This window comes from Danio rerio, chromosome 10, assembly GCF_052040795.2.
Source record: "Danio rerio strain M-AB ecotype USA chromosome 10, GRCz13ab, whole genome shotgun sequence".
NCBI classification, from domain to species: domain Eukaryota; kingdom Metazoa; phylum Chordata; class Actinopteri; order Cypriniformes; family Danionidae; genus Danio; species Danio rerio.
This window is the reverse complement of record NC_141030.1, coordinates 9,644,115-9,663,611: the sequence shown is the minus strand read 5'-3', so window position 1 is coordinate 9,663,611 and position 19,497 is coordinate 9,644,115. Positions and strand designations below refer to the sequence as shown.

At 37.7% G+C, this 19,497-nt stretch overlaps 1 protein-coding gene across 4 annotated transcripts in view; it reads left to right on the top strand.

The window, feature by feature from the left end:
• mrrf (mitochondrial ribosome recycling factor) overlaps positions 1-15,959 on the top strand; it is a 44,158-nt gene extending 28,199 nt beyond the window's left edge. For all 4 annotated transcript variants that reach the window (XM_087269237.1, XM_087269235.1, XM_087269236.1 and 1 more), the window contains 4 exon segments: positions 2,130-2,248; positions 6,559-6,650; positions 12,830-12,989; positions 15,403-15,959. In XM_087269237.1, the coding sequence (XP_087125363.1) occupies positions 2,130-2,248; positions 6,559-6,650; positions 12,830-12,989; positions 15,403-15,480 (449 nt within the window). In that variant the 3' untranslated portion in view covers positions 15,481-15,959.
• Positions 15,960-19,497: the final 3,538 nt, after the last annotated feature.

The following is a 19,497-nucleotide window of genomic DNA, read 5'->3' as shown; positions in this document are numbered from 1 at the left end:
AAAAAATATATTTTGGTTCAAATAGCTAATATTACCCTTCATGACAACTGTGACGGGGTAATTTTTTTTTTATAACTCATCCATTTCATTTATATTAAGTTATATTAAGTCTGCATAATTAAGGGCGTGGCCACTTGAGTAACAGCGAGGTCTCGATGGTCGCATTCATGTCACCTCAGCTAATTCCAGCTGATTAGCCGCTGAGCTCAGCATTTTTGCTTTGTTTTATGTGGGTTCACACAATTAAAGTTGCCTTTTGGAATTATTTCTTACAATTATCAGATAATATAGCATGCTGTGTGCACTTAATTGTGCACACAAACCCTTCACGCTGCCTCCATTTTTCAGGTGAGTGAAATTCTAATACTTGTATACCATCTTTCTAAATGTGTTTGTTTTATTTAAGATTATTTATCATTTATATTTTTATTTAGACCTGTAATGCACTCCAGAATCTGACAGATTAATACGCTGTAGGCTATAGATCAGTCATCTGAAACGTTGTCATACAATGTTATGCCTGGATGTCACACTGTATATACAGTATGAAAGCCTTGCATTTTTTGTTTTCTTTCTATAAAAAAATGTCATAAGAACAGTGCTTAGTGGCTCAATGTATCACAACAGTGATTTTAAAAGACTAAACACTTTATTTATACAGTACACAACCAAGCACAAATGGTCAGAACACAAACGAGTCGCAGGTAATGAAGTATTAAGCGTTTCTCCCAAAGAAAAGCTCATCTAAGCAAAATGCTAGCAAGCGTCTGTAGCTCCGCTCACGCTCTGCCTCTTTGCTCTTTTTTGGTAGCCCCCGGTGGGCAGGATGACACACGCACAAAATGGTGCGGTTGGCCACGCCTACTTGTAGCTTTATGTGTGCTTTCAGAAACATGGGTGAGATCAAGTATACTACGTCCATATCTTTTACAGTCTATGGTGAAAGCTCTTCAAAATACAACATTTAATTACATGTTTTTATTCCAAATTCTTCAATCGAGTGTTTGAAATAAAACCTTCTAAGAGATAGTTCTATAGCCATGTGATTATTAGTCACATTATTTTAATTAAAGCAGTTAAATCTTCTTACCGTACGTTCACACCGAAAGCGGCGAGAGCGTCCAAGGTCGCTCTGGCCGCCCTGGCGACAACGCTCTCTGCCTTCAGCTCCTGCGGCGAGAGCGTTAAAACTCGCTACATTGATCTCATATTAAAAGGAGCCGTTGCAGCATATCAGTTACATTCCTGCATAAAACATGTTTCTAGCGTGAAAATGTTGCGCACTTCTTATCAAATTCATACAACAATGGAAGATCAAGTTGCGTGTGATGTGGCTTTGCTCTATTTATCCAATATGTGTCCATATGTCTGAAATATCCTGAAGCAGCAGTACTGTTTCGTACTTTCACATCGCGTGAGATTCCCGCTTTTTTAAGATAAATTTATATAACATTAATGAACGTCAGTAACTCGCCAGTAACTTATTTAATGTATGTTCCTGTAGGAAAAAATTGTAAATAATTGGAAATCCGGCGACCACAATAATCAAACCCTTGGGAACAACTGTGGTCGGAACCAAAGTTCACAGGCCTGTGTTCTCTGAACTGCTATCAAGCGATGGACGTCTTCATTCTGATTGCTTGCCGCCGAACCGCGTCATAGCTCATTACCATAAAGTTGACTTCATTTCAACTCTCCTCGACGCTTACGCCGGCGAAGACGCGCCGCGCTGCTCCTCGCCGCCTATCGCCGCCGGCTCTCATTGAAAATGAATGACTTCCGGCTACTTTGACGCTCTCGCCGCTTTCGGTGTGAACGTACGGTTATTCACCAACCACTCTGGGAAATTCCTGGGTGCCTTCTTCATGGGTGTTTGGAAGTTGTGCGCGAGAGCGCCCTCTGCTCTTCAGAGGAGATTTACTAGTGATCACCAAAACTGTCCTTCAGTGACAAGATGTGCATGACAATCATAGCTTTTGTTTAATTGTGATTTGGATTTTATTCCATGTCAAACATTAAATATCGGTTGTGATTTGAACCCTTTTTGCTTTATGTTCTTAGTGGATAATGGTTGAATAATTGCAGCGAATCCTGTTGGCTAACAAAAGATTTTGTTCTTATGTGTTCAGGTGCACTGGACCACATTACAGTCACCACAAAGGATGGCAAATTTCCTCTCAACCAGCTGGGCCAGATATCCATGAAGTCTCCTCAGCTACTTGTGGTCAACATGACTGGCTTCCCAGAGGTATGGAACCAAACTACAGATGGCTCAATTCATACTGTTGCATCCAAAGTCAAGCACACTCAAACACCTCAAAAACACACTTTTTCTCCTACTGAAACCTGAGTGTGATGGACTTTTTCCAGCCTGGTTTCACAGAAATTGATTGATTGTTGGGGGAAGCCCTTTGTTCTTGGAGAACGATTGAAACCTAGGCCAAGAGTCTGTGGTTAGCTGTCAGGCCAGGAAATGACCGCAAAGTGCCCTCTGGAACTTAGACCCGAGTTAATGTGTGATATCTCTCTTTCTCTCTTCAGCGTCTTTTCCCTCTCCACACATTATGAGATGCTGTCGTTCTGTTTTTCCTCTCCTCTTTCTCTCATCACGACACTCAATGTTGAAATATATGGGATCTTTCTGCCTGATGTTCAGATAACCCTAATGAGATTAATGCGCTCTCCTTTTGGCCTATGTCCACTCAATTCCTAAGTTTCTGGTTTCCTGGTAGCTCTAAATTCACCAGTCTACCTTCATCATCCATCCTGGGCGTCTTCCAGCCAAAAGGTTTCTCATAGGGAGTAATGTACAGTCAGTCGGTCATTATTACAAAATGCACCTTGATAGGATGATCAAAACCAAAGAAAAAGGATTTTTCTTCACCTCATGGCGATAAGTTTACTTTTATCCATTTGGCAAGCACTTTTATTGATGTTTTTATCATTTTTTCCTTGGGAATTGAACCTATGACCAGTGGTGCTGCTAGTACAATGCTCTGCTAAGCTACATGACTTGTGAAAATGGGATTATACTGTTACCCACTGGTCCTACTGCACCAAACCCAGCCTGAGCTGGGATCGAACTGTTGATTCTTTGTTTGGGAGTCGGTTGCTCTAACAAGGAAGCTAAAGACCATGGCCTCTAGTGTCTGTTGCTAGAACACCTTTAGAGGTCAAAGGAGTGAGGTTTACCTGCTAAGAACTTCACTAGCTGGCCTCCATTACGCTCATCCCCCTAAACCTTACACCCATCCCAGACGTGCCCCCATGTGTAACCCACCGGTTCTACTGCACCCAACCAATCTGAGCTGGTATCAAACTGGCAATTCTTTGTTTGGGAGTCGGTTGCTCTAACATGGAGTCTAAAGACCATGCCCTGTAGCGTCTGTCTCTAGAGCACCTTTAGAGGTCAGAGGAGTGAGGTTTACCTGCTAAGAACTTTGCTAGCTGGCCACCACTACACTCACTCCCCTAAACCTCACTCCCACCCCGGATGAGCCCCCACGTGTAACCCACGAGTCCCACTGCACCCAACCCAGTCTTCGCTAGCTGGCCTCCTGTACACTATGAAAATATTTAACTACTAAATGCCACTATGGTCCAATCAGAATCATGTAGTCATGTAATTAATCCTAAAATATGACCAAACTTAACATATTGGAGTAACACATTATGTTAATAATATTGCTACCATTTGCAAATGGGTTCATCACCTCTGAATTATCATTGTATTAAAAAAGACCTTCCACAGTATTAAGGGGCCGGTTTTCATGCTTGGATGTTTATAATGCCAAATTCAGCCATTTAGGGTGTCAAGAAAAAATGGCCATTCCCTAACAGGCCTGCCAAAACAACACTGAGGTGATTGGCCTGGGCTGAAAGCAAACAGCTACATAATTGTTCTAATCCATTACACACTCTTTGAGAAGAGGCGGTTGTTTTCCAGTCATTCATTAAACGGCAGGAGAAGGTCCAGCCTTGTTCAGAAACCCCAGTGGCTGTTGTGTGTTGTGGTGCAGACATTAGCTTTCCCTCTCTGTGTGTATGTGTGGTATCCAGAATCATTAAGAAATAGTTTGGTGTGTTTTTTTCTAGCCCACAGTTTCTCAATCCCATTTTGAACATTTGTTGCTTTTTAATCAGAAGTACAGAGAGTTCCCGGCTGAATTTTTTTTCCCTTGCTAACCAGAACAATGCAGTTTTTACCGTAACATTTTGAACCACCAAGAAGTAATGGCAGTGAGTCATACTTCGTAAGAAATTCCATTAACATAAGGGGAATGTGTTTTGAAATTTCTTCAAAATTTATGCATGTTTGTATGCGAAATACTGTAAATATTTCTAAAAATGTATACGAAGTATCTTTATCAACAAAAAATCTAAAATGTAAATGTGTTTTTATTTCCTTTACTGCACTGTATAATTGGATTGGGTCACACTTTACAATAAGATTTTGTTAATGTATTAATGAACAATACATTAAGTGTGAGCAATACTTGTACAGCATTTATTAAACAGTTTAGCATTAAAATCCAAATCCATGCTTGTTAACATTTATTAACGCACTTTGAGTTAACATTAACTAACAAGGAACAACTTTATTTACATGAACTAACGTTAATTAATGGCCCGTTACCACTGAGTAGTACAGTACGGTACAGTTCGGTATGCTTTTAAGGCCATTTCCACTGTCAAAAGGTATCAAAAAGGAACCTTACCACTTTTTGGGTACCAAATTGGTTATTGGTTTACAGGGATGCGTCGCTAGCTCATGCACAAATCAGGAAGTTAACATTTTTAAATACACAGCCGAGACATTATACCATAATAATGTATACATGTAATAATGAGCCATGGTCGACCCGAGCTTAAACAAACATTGTCGTTGTCTTGATGAGCAGCCACAGAGTAAAGAAGAAGAACAGAATCTACCCTGTGCTCCGTTGTTGTTTACAAGGTTGTCTAATGCGCGAGCGGTTTCAATTTTACACTTGCGCATGCCGCTGGTCTACATTTGAAATAACAAACTGATGATAATAACGTGCGCGTGATTATTGAAGTCCTTCTGACACTCGATCCTTTCAGAAACGGACAAACGTGAGTTTAAAGCATGAAAAAGGAAAGGAGAAGCCTGAAAAACCAAAGGAGCAAATGGGACCCCATTGGTACACTTTGGCCGTGGAAACACAAACTTGATAAAGGTGACCTGTACCGTACCGTACTGTTACCTCTCAGTGGAAACAGGCCATATCATAAAGAAATACTGTAATAAATTTAGTGTTCATTGTTTGTTCATGTTAATAAATGCAACTCTCTAATACTAACACAACCGTATTGTAAAATGTTACCTTAATTTGTTTCAAACTCGGAAGATTCTCAATTAAAAAACCCCAGTATTTTTGCTATTTAAATGTTTGCGATGCTGAAACTACACTGATGTGTGTAGTAGTTCTCTAGTTTTAATCCTCATAATAGTAAGATAATCACATACTCCATTTTAACCCCAGAAATTGTCATTCTCACTTGATCTATCAATGCAACTATAGCTATATATACAGTCACGCACAAAATTTTTCATACATAAATAATAAAGGCTGAGATTTTTTTTCCCCCAATGACGACTCTTTTACGTTGTCTTTTTATCTTTTGGAAGAAGCCTGTGCCATTTCCCGTCAAGTCGTGAATTTCAGCCTTGACTGTGAATATAGGTATAGCAGCCTCAAAATAAACATGCAAAAAAACATTATTTTTTTAATTACTATTTGGAGCATTTTGAACTTCATCAACTAATTTTGACAAAAATTGGCATTTTAACTCATTTTAAAAGTAAAAGTGCTTTTTCTCAACCATTTTACCTAAAGTCACATTTTGTCCAATATGAGAACGAGTGATTCTTCAAAACTGATTCATTGTACTGCTTCACTCACATTGTTAATTACACTCAAATACACAACTTTACATGCAGTTTTAAAGTACTAATAGGCATATACTGTAGTATATATACTGACCATTATGCAGTAACCAATACTGTAATATTTCAATCCAAACAGCCTAAATATTTATCCATGAACCCATCCCCCATGATTTACTCACATTAGACTGCCTGCACCCAAGTTCAGAGTGTAATCTCAAGCTAGTCTGGCCACAGGAGTAGCAACAGGTTATGAAGTGAACCGGCAGAAACCCCCAACACAGGGTCATGGTGGGTCAATGCCCTGCACTGCAACCTCTCAACTCCCTCTCGGGGGATCTTTCGTTGACAGTGCCCTGTGGCGCTTCCTACACCACACACTCCACCACTGTACTGCACTCTCTGGAGCTCCATCATGGGAGATGCTGCCCAGTTCCCTCTGGATCAAAGGGCTATAAGTCGGGGTACTCCAGTGATCTGGAAGGGGTGGTCTGGTAAGATATGAGGGCTGGAGAGATGTTAAGAGTGCATGAAGGGTTGCAGCAGGTACCTTTAGCGCAGCTGGCTGTCATTATGTCTGATGTGTGTGTGTGTGTGTGTGTGTGTGTGTGTGTGTGTGTGTGTGTGTGTGTATGATGTTTCCTCAGGCCATGGTAGCCGTCACCCGTGCCTTGCGAGAGAGCAGCATGGGACTCAACCCAGAGGTGGAGGGCACCATCATCAGGGTGCCTGTTCCCAAGTGAGTGTTTTACCGCCTAGGGCCTGATTTCCCCATGACCGCTCTCGCCTTTTCCTTTAACATCACTTTCTACAAGCTGTGTTTGCTTTCACTCCTGTTCCTGTCTTTTTATCTCACACTCTTCCTGTTTGTCTGTGAAAAGTGTAAATGTTTTTAATGTGTCTTTTTAGCTTGTTAAAGGGATAATTCACTGAAAAGTGTCCATTTACTCACTATTTAATGGTTCCAAACATATACGAGTTTCTTTGAGCTCTGTTGATCACAAAAGAAGATATGTGGAATAAAGCTGAAAACCTATAACCATTGACTTCTGTAGTAGGAAAAGCAAATACCATGGAAGTCAATGGTTTTAGGTAGGCAGTGTTTCACAACCACGTTCCTGGAGGACCACCAGCTCTGCACGTTTTCCATGTCTTCATAACCAAACACACCTGATTCAGATCATCAGCTCATTAGCAGAGACTGAAAGACCTGTAATAGGTGTGACAGACTAAGGAGACATCCAAAACATGCAGTGCTGGTGGTCCTCCAGGAACGTGGTTGAGAAACACTGATTTAAGGGAAAAATGAACACTGCTTTTCCACATTATGCTTTGGCCATTTTTTTAGTTGGACACACTTGGAAATACGGTGTGACTAGCTCGACTAGGCTGGAAAAACTAATTGAGGTTGGTTTTAGCTTTTCACCTGAAGCAGTAAGCAGACACATAGCATAGTTACATCCTAACAACCATCCTTTAAGCCCCTTGATATCTATATCAACGTTTTTTAGTTGCTAAAATCAGTGTGATAGTCTTAATAAGATCTTTTTTATGATCTTGCACGCTTCAAAACAAAGACAAAATTCAAATTTTGAAGATGTGAGCATTTAAAACGTTGAGTTTCTCTTATTTACCAATATGGATTAAGGAAACTGAGCACTTCAGCTTCACATTAGATCTTCAGACCAGCTCATAAGATCCTCGAGCCAGGGGCTCCGTCCTATTTGCAAGGCGAGAGGGGAGTTTGAGCTCGGCTAGATCTCTAGAACTCCCCTGCTGTAGTAGCTAATAAACAGATAGTGATTGCTCTCAATAGATAACTACTTACTAGGAGCATGTCTATTTTCCGATGTGAATTAGTCAATTAACTTAAGTTGCATATTTTTGGACGGTTGGAGGAAACCAGGTAACCCGGGTGAAACCCACGTGAGCATGGGGATAACGTGTATACGTGTAAACTCCGCACAGAAACGCACCATGCCACCCATCTAGGGAAGGAGGAGGTGTAGGGGTGGAAGGGGGATTTTTCAAAACAAAGATGGCTGTTATATGGAACTCTGGGTATTTATAATGGCTTAGGAATCTTCTGATTGGTGAATCATAAATTGAAAAATGCGTGCCGGCTGCAAACAATCATAAGCACGATTCCTCTCAAAATTAATTTGAATAAACTTAAATTTACTGAAAAACTTAATTTTTACTTAAATTTTACATTGAATGCTGTATTTTAAAGCAGAGAAACCATAAGACAGACTCAGAATTGCTTTTAAAGGCTGTCATGAGTCTAATATGCTTTAACTGAATGACTCTTGACTTACTTGTTTTTTAAATACGGAGAAGTCCAACCCTGTCTTCATGTTTACAAATTAAGCTACGTATTTCAATGTACATCAAGGGACTTTTAACAACTTTGTAAGAACTCCTTACTAACCCCCACCCCCCGAACAGCTACTCAGAATGTCCTGTGAACTATATTACAGTGCCCTACAACAGCAACAACAGACCAACTCCTTATGAACCACTCAGAACATGCTTTAGACTGCTTAATAATTCCCAATCCACTGCATATCAACTCAACAGCAACCACTCAAAACACATTATCTACTGTGCTGGAGTGCCATTGCAATGAACAGAACCCTCAATGTGTTCAAAATTGAATACACATTTGATTTTGCGGTTACTTCACGACCATTAAAAAAGTATGAACAAGAGTAGAATGAATGGAATTTATTCCCCCACAGATCAGACATGCGGTACAGGTGAATTGGGTAGGCTAAATTGTCCGTAGTGTGTGAGTGTGAATGAGTGTGCATGGATGTTTCCCAGTGATGAGCTGAAGCTGGAAGGGCATCCGCTGCGTAAAAAAATATTCTGGATAAGTGGCGGTTCATTTCACAGTGGCGACCCCAGATTAATAAAGGAACTAAGCTGAAAAGAAAATGAATGAATGCAGTTTTGTTTTTTTGTCATGCATGACTGGTTTATACTGTCTCAGCACTTACATTTTGCTTACATCTGCAAAAACATTTTTGGCTCGAAAACGGTACTTGTAGTTTACATAACATTAGTTTAATCCAAACCTCAATCTGGAAGCTTTCTATAATGATTACTGCTATTCAGCACACACGCCATGGCTTGATCCACTTATTATCATATTATCCATCACACAATGATATGTGCCATGTGGATATGCGGATAATGATATGCGAATATACTGCGATGATTGCAAAAAGCTTGTGTCAAACATTATCAAATGATTAATTAGATTTTTAAAAAATTAACGCCTTAACCTTTTCAGAATAATCAAATTCATTGACATGGTCATGTTGACAACTCTTCACTCAAAAAATGCATTTTGTTATTTGTTCAAACTACTTATTTAAAGGTTCAAGACAGTCTGGAGTACTTTTTTTTTTTTTTTAACAGACTTGTGTGTGGAGCTGTCAGCTTTAATTGTGGGAAAACTGGATAATTTTGAGCTTTTTTCAGCTAATTTCATCTTCTGGGTTTAAAATAATTTTTGAGGGTGGGATCAAAATCAGTGACGAATCAGGAATCTGCTTGTGGAGTGATGATGCATCGGGTTCTCATTATTATTCATAACAGTATTCATATTATTCATATCAGTTTTCTTATCCTATGAGAAGACCCTGCTTCTTAATTATTCACGAGAGCACATGCTTTCCAAAGGCAAGGCAGACCTGCCAAGCTGTGAGACCCAATGACTGGGTGAGACTGCATCTGTGCACGGCATGTGTCGTATGAGTTTTTTTCCATGATCCATGGGGTTTATTGCAAAGTTTTCTCCACGATTCTGTCAGGGCCGACACAGCAAAGCTGTTGGTTTGCAGCAAGCATTTTTTTTGGGAGAGCGGTATGAGAATTGGAGAATGGCGGACTTTGTCTTTTATCAGTTGAGTTTGTTACCATTCAGACACATCACCTATATCCATGCTGCTGCTGTTTAAAATCCTCCAGATTACCGGCAGGGTTAATGGTTGAAATAATTAGGGCAAGAGACCTGCTGTACCTCTATCTACTGTGTCTGCATTCAGACCCTGGGTATTGAGGAGGAGAGAAGTCCTCCTCATTTATAGTGTTTATATAAACACGATTATCTTCATAATGATGTAACAAATTGTGGTTATGTGTATATGAAATTACGAATAACAAATGTAGCAGGACATTAAATTACTTACTGTTAATTTCTTTGCATTTTAACTTTGTAAACTATAAAATCATGCGTCTCCTCATAGAATGTGTCTCATTTTGTGAGCCAACTCAGTTGTTTGCTCCCCTTTTTTTTCCCTGCTCTGCCAGCCACGCCCACACCTCCCTCTGCTCTCAGACCTCCACGCTCATCTCAGAGCATTTTTTGAAAAAATTCTGAGGTAGACTTGAAACCGAAAGAGGGATTCTAGAGATTTTTCTAAGGGACGACTAAACTGTTTTATGATTAATCCATTTTATTTTGTTAAGTTAACTTCATCAATTTATGTTGGCACAACATGAATGAATTGTGTGGAACCCTGCATTTTTTACTGTGTAATTTACCTAGCTTATCAGAAAAAGTTATCTGTTCTGTTAGTGTATTTAGGATAACTTTGTATCATAATGTTTCATGTTTCCTTCTGTGCTTCATAAACTCTCCATCATATTTAGTATGTGATACAAAAGAAGTGAACCCGGTGGTGTTCAGTGTCTGACCGGCACTCTTCCTCCCTGCCAAGCCAAACAGTCTCAGCACTCGGCCTTCATTCTGCGAAGCACAAAACTGTTTGATTACGGGGCCGCGCTTCAGCAGCAGCAGCAGGTGCTTGTCTGGCAGCTCGTATCGAGAGGCCGAACGTCTCGCCCGTAATCAGCGCAGCCTCCTCGCATGCATTTGCATTTCTAAAGAGAGCGGGAGGCTTGATTGGCTCCGAATCAGTAATTATGAACATTGTTTGCAGTAAACAGACACTACTCTTGGACTGTTTGCAAATGGCTGGCAGCAAAATGGCAATTATAAGATGGGGAAACTTCTACACCTACATGAGAATTTGGGCGAGAACAACAGATTGTTGATTGTCAAACTTTTTTTTTTTGTTTTGTTTTGTTGTAGATGTTTTGGGGTTACAGATGTTTTATTAATATAAGTTGTATGAAGTAAGCATTTTAATATCAACTTTTAAATATTCTAGACTGGATTGGGGGGGCAGCACGGTGGCGCAGTGGGTTGCACAATCGCCTCACAGCAAGAAGGTGGCTGGTTTGAGCCCCGGCTATATCAGTTGGCATTTCTATATGGAGTTTGCATGTTCTCCCCATGTTCATGTGGGTTTCCTCTGGGCGCTCCAGTTTCCCCTACAGATCAGACATGCGGTACAGGTGAATTGGGTAAGCTAAATTGTCTGTAGTGTATGAGTGTGTGAATAAGTGTGTGTGGATGTTTCACAGTGATGGGTCGCAGCTGGAAGGGCATCCACTGCGTAAAACATATGCTGGATAAGTTAGCAGTTCATTCCGCTGTGATGACCCCAGATTAATAAAGGGACTAAGCCGAAAAGGAAATGAATGAATGAATGAATGAGACGGGATAGGTAGCTATATACAGTTGAAGTCAAAATTGTTAGCCTAGTTTTTCAATAATTTCCAAAATGATGTTTAACAGAGCAAGGAATTTTTCACAGTATTTTCTATTATATTTTTTCTTCTGAAGAAAGTTTTATTTGTTTTATGTTGGCTAGAATGAAAGTGTTTTGTTTTTTAAACTATTTTAAGGTCAAAATTATTAACCCTTTTAATCGATATTTATTTCAATTTTCTGCAGAACAAACCATCAATATACAATAGCCCCTTTCATACATACAGACCTTTCCCCGGAAAATTACCGGCAATTTTCCGGAAAGGTTGTATGTGTGAACAGGCCCTTTTTGAAAATACCGGTAAATTCGTTCTGGCTATTTTCCGGAAAGAGAAGTTGTAAGATTACCGGTAATTTGCCGGAATGCTGCTCTGTGTGAATGCAGAAGGAAGATTGCCGGAAAGAGCGCGTCAACGTCTAAAACATGCTGACGTGAGACACCTGCTTTAGCCAATCAGAACAGTCAGATGCATTCACGTGCGCGCGGTTTATGAGAATAAAAGCCTTTGAATATTTTTCCAGACACCTTTAGCTGCTAGATGTTAGTCAGATAATGTTTCTATGTTCCTTCTTAATGCTAACTGTGTAAATATTTATCGATAAAATGTTTATGATAATCCGTTGTTTGTTTACCTTCAAGCTTTGCGTGTACCCGTGAGTGCCCATAGCGCCAGCACACACACATATCATGATCATCTCGACATGCGAAAGTGTTCCTCTATATGTTTTCATTGGAGTTGTACTCAATACTGATCCATCCAAAGAGTTTTTAATGTAGTCAAATGTTTACAAACACAAGTGCAGCCGTTTAGAGGTCATTTCTGGTTAATGATGTCAGAATTTACCGGCATTTTGCGATGGATGTGTGAATGCTCTTTTCCGGAAAATTTCCGTAACGTCCTCGCCTGTGTGAACAGCGCTTTTTTTGAATTTACCGGTAAAGTAGTTCCGGAAATTTTCCGGATATTTACCGGTATCACTGTGTGAAAGGGGCTTGCTTAATTAACCCAGTTAAGTCTTTAAATTGCACTTGAGGCTGAATACTAGCATCTTGAAAAATATCTAGTCAAATATTATTTACTGTCATCGTGGAAAAGATAAAAGAAATTGGTTATTAGAATTGAATTATTAAAACTATTATGTTTAGAAATGTGTAGAAAAAGTTGTCCATTAAACAGAAATTGGGTGAAGGATATACAGGGGGCTAATAATTCAGGATGGCTAATAATTCCCTTTTTCAAAGTTTTTAATGGTGTATATTTAGTCCTAAATTGATTATGTTTGCCTTTCAGGGTAACTCGTGAACACAGGGAGAATCTGGCGAAACTGGCGAAGCAGTTCAGTAATAAATCTAAAGACTCGCTGAGGAGAGTCCGATCAAATGCCATCAGTCAAGTGAAGAAGAGCAAAGATGCCGTTTCTGATGATACCATTCACTTGATAGAAAAGCAGGTGATGCACACTGTAACACACACTCATGCAAACCCCTTCATACTATGTGAAATTGCTGTGTTACAAAATAACAGAAATTCAATAAAGAAACAAACAAATATCAGCTATACATTAATAGTAGTATTAATAGTCTTTTTATTTATAGTAGAAATATAAATTAAATGTAAAAAAAAAATAAATTAAAATCAATAATAGATTATTGTTGTTGTAAATTATTATTAGCAGAAGCATTGATAAAAATAATTCATTTACTAATATTAGATTTATTAGTCAATCGATATGCATTACAAAATAGTAGACTTGAAGTAAACCAAAAAATTTTTTGTTGTTATTAAAATTATTATTTATAGCAACTGTACTTTAAAATAAATAAAAATATGTTTTTCAATTTTAAATTAATATTAGTGCTGGGCAAAAATTCAAATCGCATCCAAAATAAAAGTTTGTTTAGACATAATTTCAGTGTGTGTGCTGTTTATTTATTTTGTGTATATGTCAGAGAAATTGTTAATTTAGATTTAGATGTATATGATACAAATTATATATAAATTTTGAATATCTATGTAACAAAGTTTTCGTATAGTTTGGTTTCTGTGCATGTGTGTATCACACATAATAAATGTAGATGAGTAATTCCATGCAAATGTCAACCTTGCCGTGAAAAAATGTTTTCACCAAAACACCGAAACCGTTTCTACGTTTTTTGTGTAAGCAAGTATTTTACAGTATTTTAGAAATACTCAAAAATGTCAATGTTTTCAAACTATTATATTTGATTTACCAAACTAACACAACTGGAAATTTCACATCCATAATGAAACTTTTTCTTCACAATTACAAAAATATTAAATTAAATAAAATCAATCATGTTTGTTCTATAGAAAGCCGACTCTCATCCTTTAGATTAGCATTTAAATTAGTTCAATTCACAGAATTTCTACAAAGCATGTTGTATACTGTAAACTCGCAGACTTTTTTGGTCACATTTGTAATGCATGTTTATTTTAATCATTTCAAGAACAAAATACATGTTTACAGATTGATATTTTTCTGATCCTATAACTCTGTGGTCAATTGTTCTGGAAAATATAAACAGATCGTCACCTTAGAATTAAAAGGTTCTATCTGACATTTTTGTCAAAACTGAGATATTAACATATTCTTATTAAATGACAACTTATTTACATTATGGGATGTTTTTTTTTTAAGTTGTTTACATTTTAAGACTTTTTATTTTAAAAAGAAATGTTACACACACACTGTAAGCTATGGAATGTAAAAACTTTGAAGCTCAATATTTCAAAATCATTCAGAACGCAGATTGAGCCTTATAATTCCAAGGTGACGAGATGTTTTAATATAATATTAACATATATTTTTCTATATGAATTTATGTTTTGAGTTTTACTGCAAATGTCACATCCATAACGCTGGAATTGCTCATTTACTGTGTAATGCACACAGATGTAAATAATGTCAAAACAGCAATCCAAACATTAATCTTTGCCCAGCACTAATAAATATATATTAATTTCATTCTGGACGTGAACTACTCCTTTTAAAAATATGCATTAATTATTACAAAAAAAAATTTGTCATAGATGTTGTAATAATGTGTTTATTGTTACTAAATCAACAGTAATTTGAAAACATTGGTATACCATTATTATTATTAGTTTTAGAAATTAAATTGTGTCAATTATCAGTAGTGTATAAGTACTAGTGTTCATACATTTATTTTCTTTTTGGCTTAGTCCCTTTATTAATCAAGGGTGGCCACAGCGGAATGAACCGCCAACTTATTCAGCATATGTTTTATGCAGCGGAACCCTGCTGCAACCCATCTCAGGGAAACACCCATACAGTCTTGCATTCACACATATACACTACGTCCAATTTAGTTTACTCAATTCACCTATAGCACATGTCTTTGGACTGTGGGGGAAACCGGAGTACCTGGAGGAAACCCACGTGAACTCAGGGAGATCAGGCAAACTCCACACAGAAATGCCAACTGACCCAGCTGGGGCTCGAACCAGTGAACTTCTTGCTGTGAGGCGATCGTGCTACCCTCTGTGCCACTGTGACGCCCCAGTACTAGTGTTATTAGAAACAATAAATACTGAGTAAAATATTGTTTTGCAAATACCTGTTAGAAAATAGTACAATTAATAACAATAAATAATAAAATATATGTTTTAGTATTCATCATAAATTATAAGTAAGAAATATAAATAAATATATAGATAAAAAAAATTAATAATAAAGCATATCATATCATTATTAAGAATCATATAATAAATGAAAACAGTCGCCAGTTGCAGAAACATGTAGTCATGTACAAATATCAATGCATTTATGTGTATCCAATAACCATATATCTATTCCACTATTTTCTCTCTAAAATCACCAGATTCAACAAATGACCGACAGTTTTACAGCAGACATCGACAAACAGCTGGCAACTAAAACCAAGGAGTTACTTGGATGACAACAAGGCCTTCAAACTTTCACAACACCTCCGGAAACCCAACTATAACCCACTATCAGGTCAAACTGGAACAAAACAAAACAGCTAATGAACTCACTGACGGAGGCACTGAAGGTGGTGTTTTGGAGGGTGTTTTTCCTCATGCATAAACAAATGTTGGCGTGGCACGTCAGTGGTTTATGGTGCTCCTTGTGTTCTCATCTGCAAACAAACAAACGGAGGACAAATGACGTTTTAATGTGATTTGAGGCACTCCTCCTAATCAAAGCGATGCCACAAACGTGGTGTTTATGTCAAAAACACAGTACTGAATGTAAATGCTGTGGTGAAAGTCACACAGGGTGAACAACGAGTGCGCACATGATGTCAACATTTGTTTCACATTTACATTTGCAGCCCAAAAATAGTCATTTATTTTTGGCTGTGTGATCTGATCTGCTAATGTAAACTGAATAAAATGCATTGGTTATTGTTCTGTTTGTGTGTTTCATGTTTGTTACGTTATTTAAACATCCATTGTTTTTTGTTTACTAGTATTGAAACATAATGCCTATGGTTATTCTAGCACGACACTGTAAAATGACACTGTTATTATAAATTTGAAATCTCAAAGCTGATTAATTCCAGTTGGTTGATAAATATTCAAAACAAAACTAAATAAAGATTGACCAACGTTTTAGGTTTCCCGAAAACTTAGAACTTTTCTGAGTGTGAATTGTTCAATAATCTACAAACTTTTTTCGGCTGAAAATTAGCTTTTGTAAAAGGAATAGATTTGTAATGCTTCGGTGGACAGTTCATCACTACACTAAGTTTACACAACATTCATTTAATGAAAACTTTAATCTGGATGCTTTCTATAATGATTATTGCCATACAGCACACACATCGTGGCTTGATCCATTGTATATTATCCATCACATTATGAAATGCGGATATACTGCGATGATTGCAAAAAGCTTGGGTCAAACTTTATCAAATGATTAATTTGCATTTAAGAAAAATTTACTTCTTAACCATTTCCGATTAATCGCATTTGTTGACGTGTTAATGTTGACAGCGCTACACTCAAAAAATACTTTTGCTGCTTCTTCAAACTTCTTATTTTATATGAGTAGAATCGACACAATTTTTAAGCTTTTTTTTATTTTGGGACAACATAATTGATTTATGTTCAATCCACTTAAATTTGTACAAACCAGGGTTTTTCAAAGTCTGAGACAGTAGGCCTCCCTTTTGACACCATTTATCCATTGGCGCCCCCTCCTCCCAAACACGCACGCACACACGTGCACACACACACACACACACACACACACATATACACACATATATATATTACAGAGTAATAACAAGTATTTTAATATAACGTTTTTTTAAAACTAGGATGATGGTTCAATATGAATAGAACAGATCCAAGAACTGTCCATCCCAGTCAAAACAGTCAAAGTTTAGCGGGTCTCATGCTGTCATTAGCCAAAATATCTTGACAAACCACACATAAAGGTCGTGGTTCATCAGCTGGTCCTGTCCACGTAAATCCTAAACTCAAATACTGATCATCATATCGTCGTCTTTTGGGTTTAACTTGAACTTGAAGGCTTTGAATCGGGGGGTCTCAGAAACCGATCCATTGTATTAGCAGGCATTTACCTGTATTAGCGGGCTTGCCAAACAGAAGCGAATTCACAGCTATGGCCTTCTGGGTAAAAAAGGTTTTCTTATTTTTGACGTATTATTTTTTTTAGCTTTGTTTAATTAAAACATTTAAATATAACAAAAAATACATATAATAATTAAACTTAATAATAATATTTTTATTATATAATATTTTTTCCCGCGCCTCCCCTGACATGCCCACGCCTCACACTTTGAAAACCCCTGGTACAAACTATTAAGTTACCTTAATTGATATCTGTTGAGACAACATGGAGGAATTGTGTGGAACCCAGCATTTTTTAAAGTGAATGCTCTTTTCAGAAAATTTTCAAGCGTTCACACTTAAACCTGGTTTATACTTCTGCATCAAGTGTTCGGTGTGACCCACGGCAGATGCCTTGCGTGCATTTATACTTCTGCACGCTGTTTGTGTTCCTTCTGCATTAACACTTCCAAAACGCTTGCGGGCAGTGAGGTGTTAATGTTTCTCTGTGTCAAGTGTCTTCGATGGTGTTTTGTTTTTTCTGAATGCTTCCTTAATGTACAAGTAGCTCAAACTTAATAATTTTGAGGCATGAACCAACGGATGTGCAACAACTTTTTTTGTAACCATAAGGTAAACACAAAACAACTCGTCACTTGTAAACACTCACTCCAAATGGACTTGCCCGGCTCTCTGTCCTGTCCACACTCGTCAGCGCTACTAACCCGACCAATAACAGAACTTGCGCTACGCATCGTTGCAACATGTAGTTAAATTTTTTGAGAGGTGTGCATCAGCGACGCTGACGGCCACAGCGAGGGTTATGCGTCCACGCGTAGTTCTTCAAGACGAATATTTTGAGATCAGAAAACTCTGGTTATTTATAGTCAATTAGGAATCATCTGATTGGTTAATCGATCGTGAGCTGATGCTGAAACAGCTGAGAACAATTATTAGCACGTGATCCTCTTGAAATTTGTGTATAAATAAACTTCACTTAGGTTACACGGTTGCAGCCGGAAGTTAACGAGAATTATTTATATTATTTATTAAATTTCCCATTTATTGTATATTATTTACGTCTAACCCCACCCCAACCCTAAACCCAACTGTCACAGTAACATAAAAACAGTAGTTATACCGTATATTATTTGTAAAATACCCAATAAATTGTATTTTTTTAATGCCTACCCACACCCCAACCGTCACAGTAATGTAAAAATATGAATTATTGTTACACAGTAAATTGAAATGCTGATATATTGATGTGCATATTGCACTTCTGGCCAGCCACATATCCCATCTAGAGTTTACCCCCATGTGACTCTATTATGCTTGACTTGTTTACTGTTAATTACTATCAATATTACAATCAGCCACTCTACAACTTGATGAAATCACGCCTATTTCACATTTGGAACTTTTTTCCTTTTTTTTCTGCAAACTTAAAATCAAACAGTTGCAAACTTCTTTATATAACATTGCACATCCTCTGCTAATAGAAACAAAAGTGCATGATGCTACTTGATTCACAAAATCACATTCTTTGGACTTGCATCAAAATGATAATTGTTTAATTTCCCAAACCTTGCACTTTAAAGGGGACCTATTGTGCAAAAATCACTTTTATAGTGGGTTTAGGCACAGTTGTGTGCAAGAGTCTGTGTAAATAACTAGCCTCTAATGGTAAAAAAAAAAAAAAAAATTCTATTATTTATAATCAGGCTTCATAAAAACAGTCTGCAGAAACACATCGATTGACATTCTCCTATTCTACATGTCATCAGAGAAAGAAAGCGCCGTCCATTAGTGACAATCTCTCCTACATTAGCATAGACAGCCCTGAGTGAGAAGCAGCCGTCCACCATTAAAGTTTTCACACAATACCTGCTGAAGGTACAAGGTGTGTCCCAAATCGCATACATTATGCACTATTCTACACCATTTTTTAGCATAAATAGTGTAAGTAGTGCATTCACACTGAAAACTAAAAATAATATGTGCACTTTAATTACCCGGATGATACACTCATTCAACCGGTAAAAAGAAGTGTGCAATGATGGACACTTCATGCACTTAACGACCGCTGCTTTGCTTAGCGGAAGGGGCGAAGCTTTTGGTCGCTCATGTTGGATTTATTTATTTATTTATATTACAGTACTTTATTTATTTCTCCTATGAGAGTGATTATGCCGCCTACAGATGGTGAATGCGGTTATACTTACTGTATGGCAGGTATTATTTGGTAGTTTGTTCATTTATTTCACTAATTTGGCAAACGTCATCGGGGAAACATTTTGAATTTTCGCTTAGTAAAAAAACCCGTTAGTGTTCCATTTGGGACGACACTATGTGAAGTTTCATAAACTAATTTC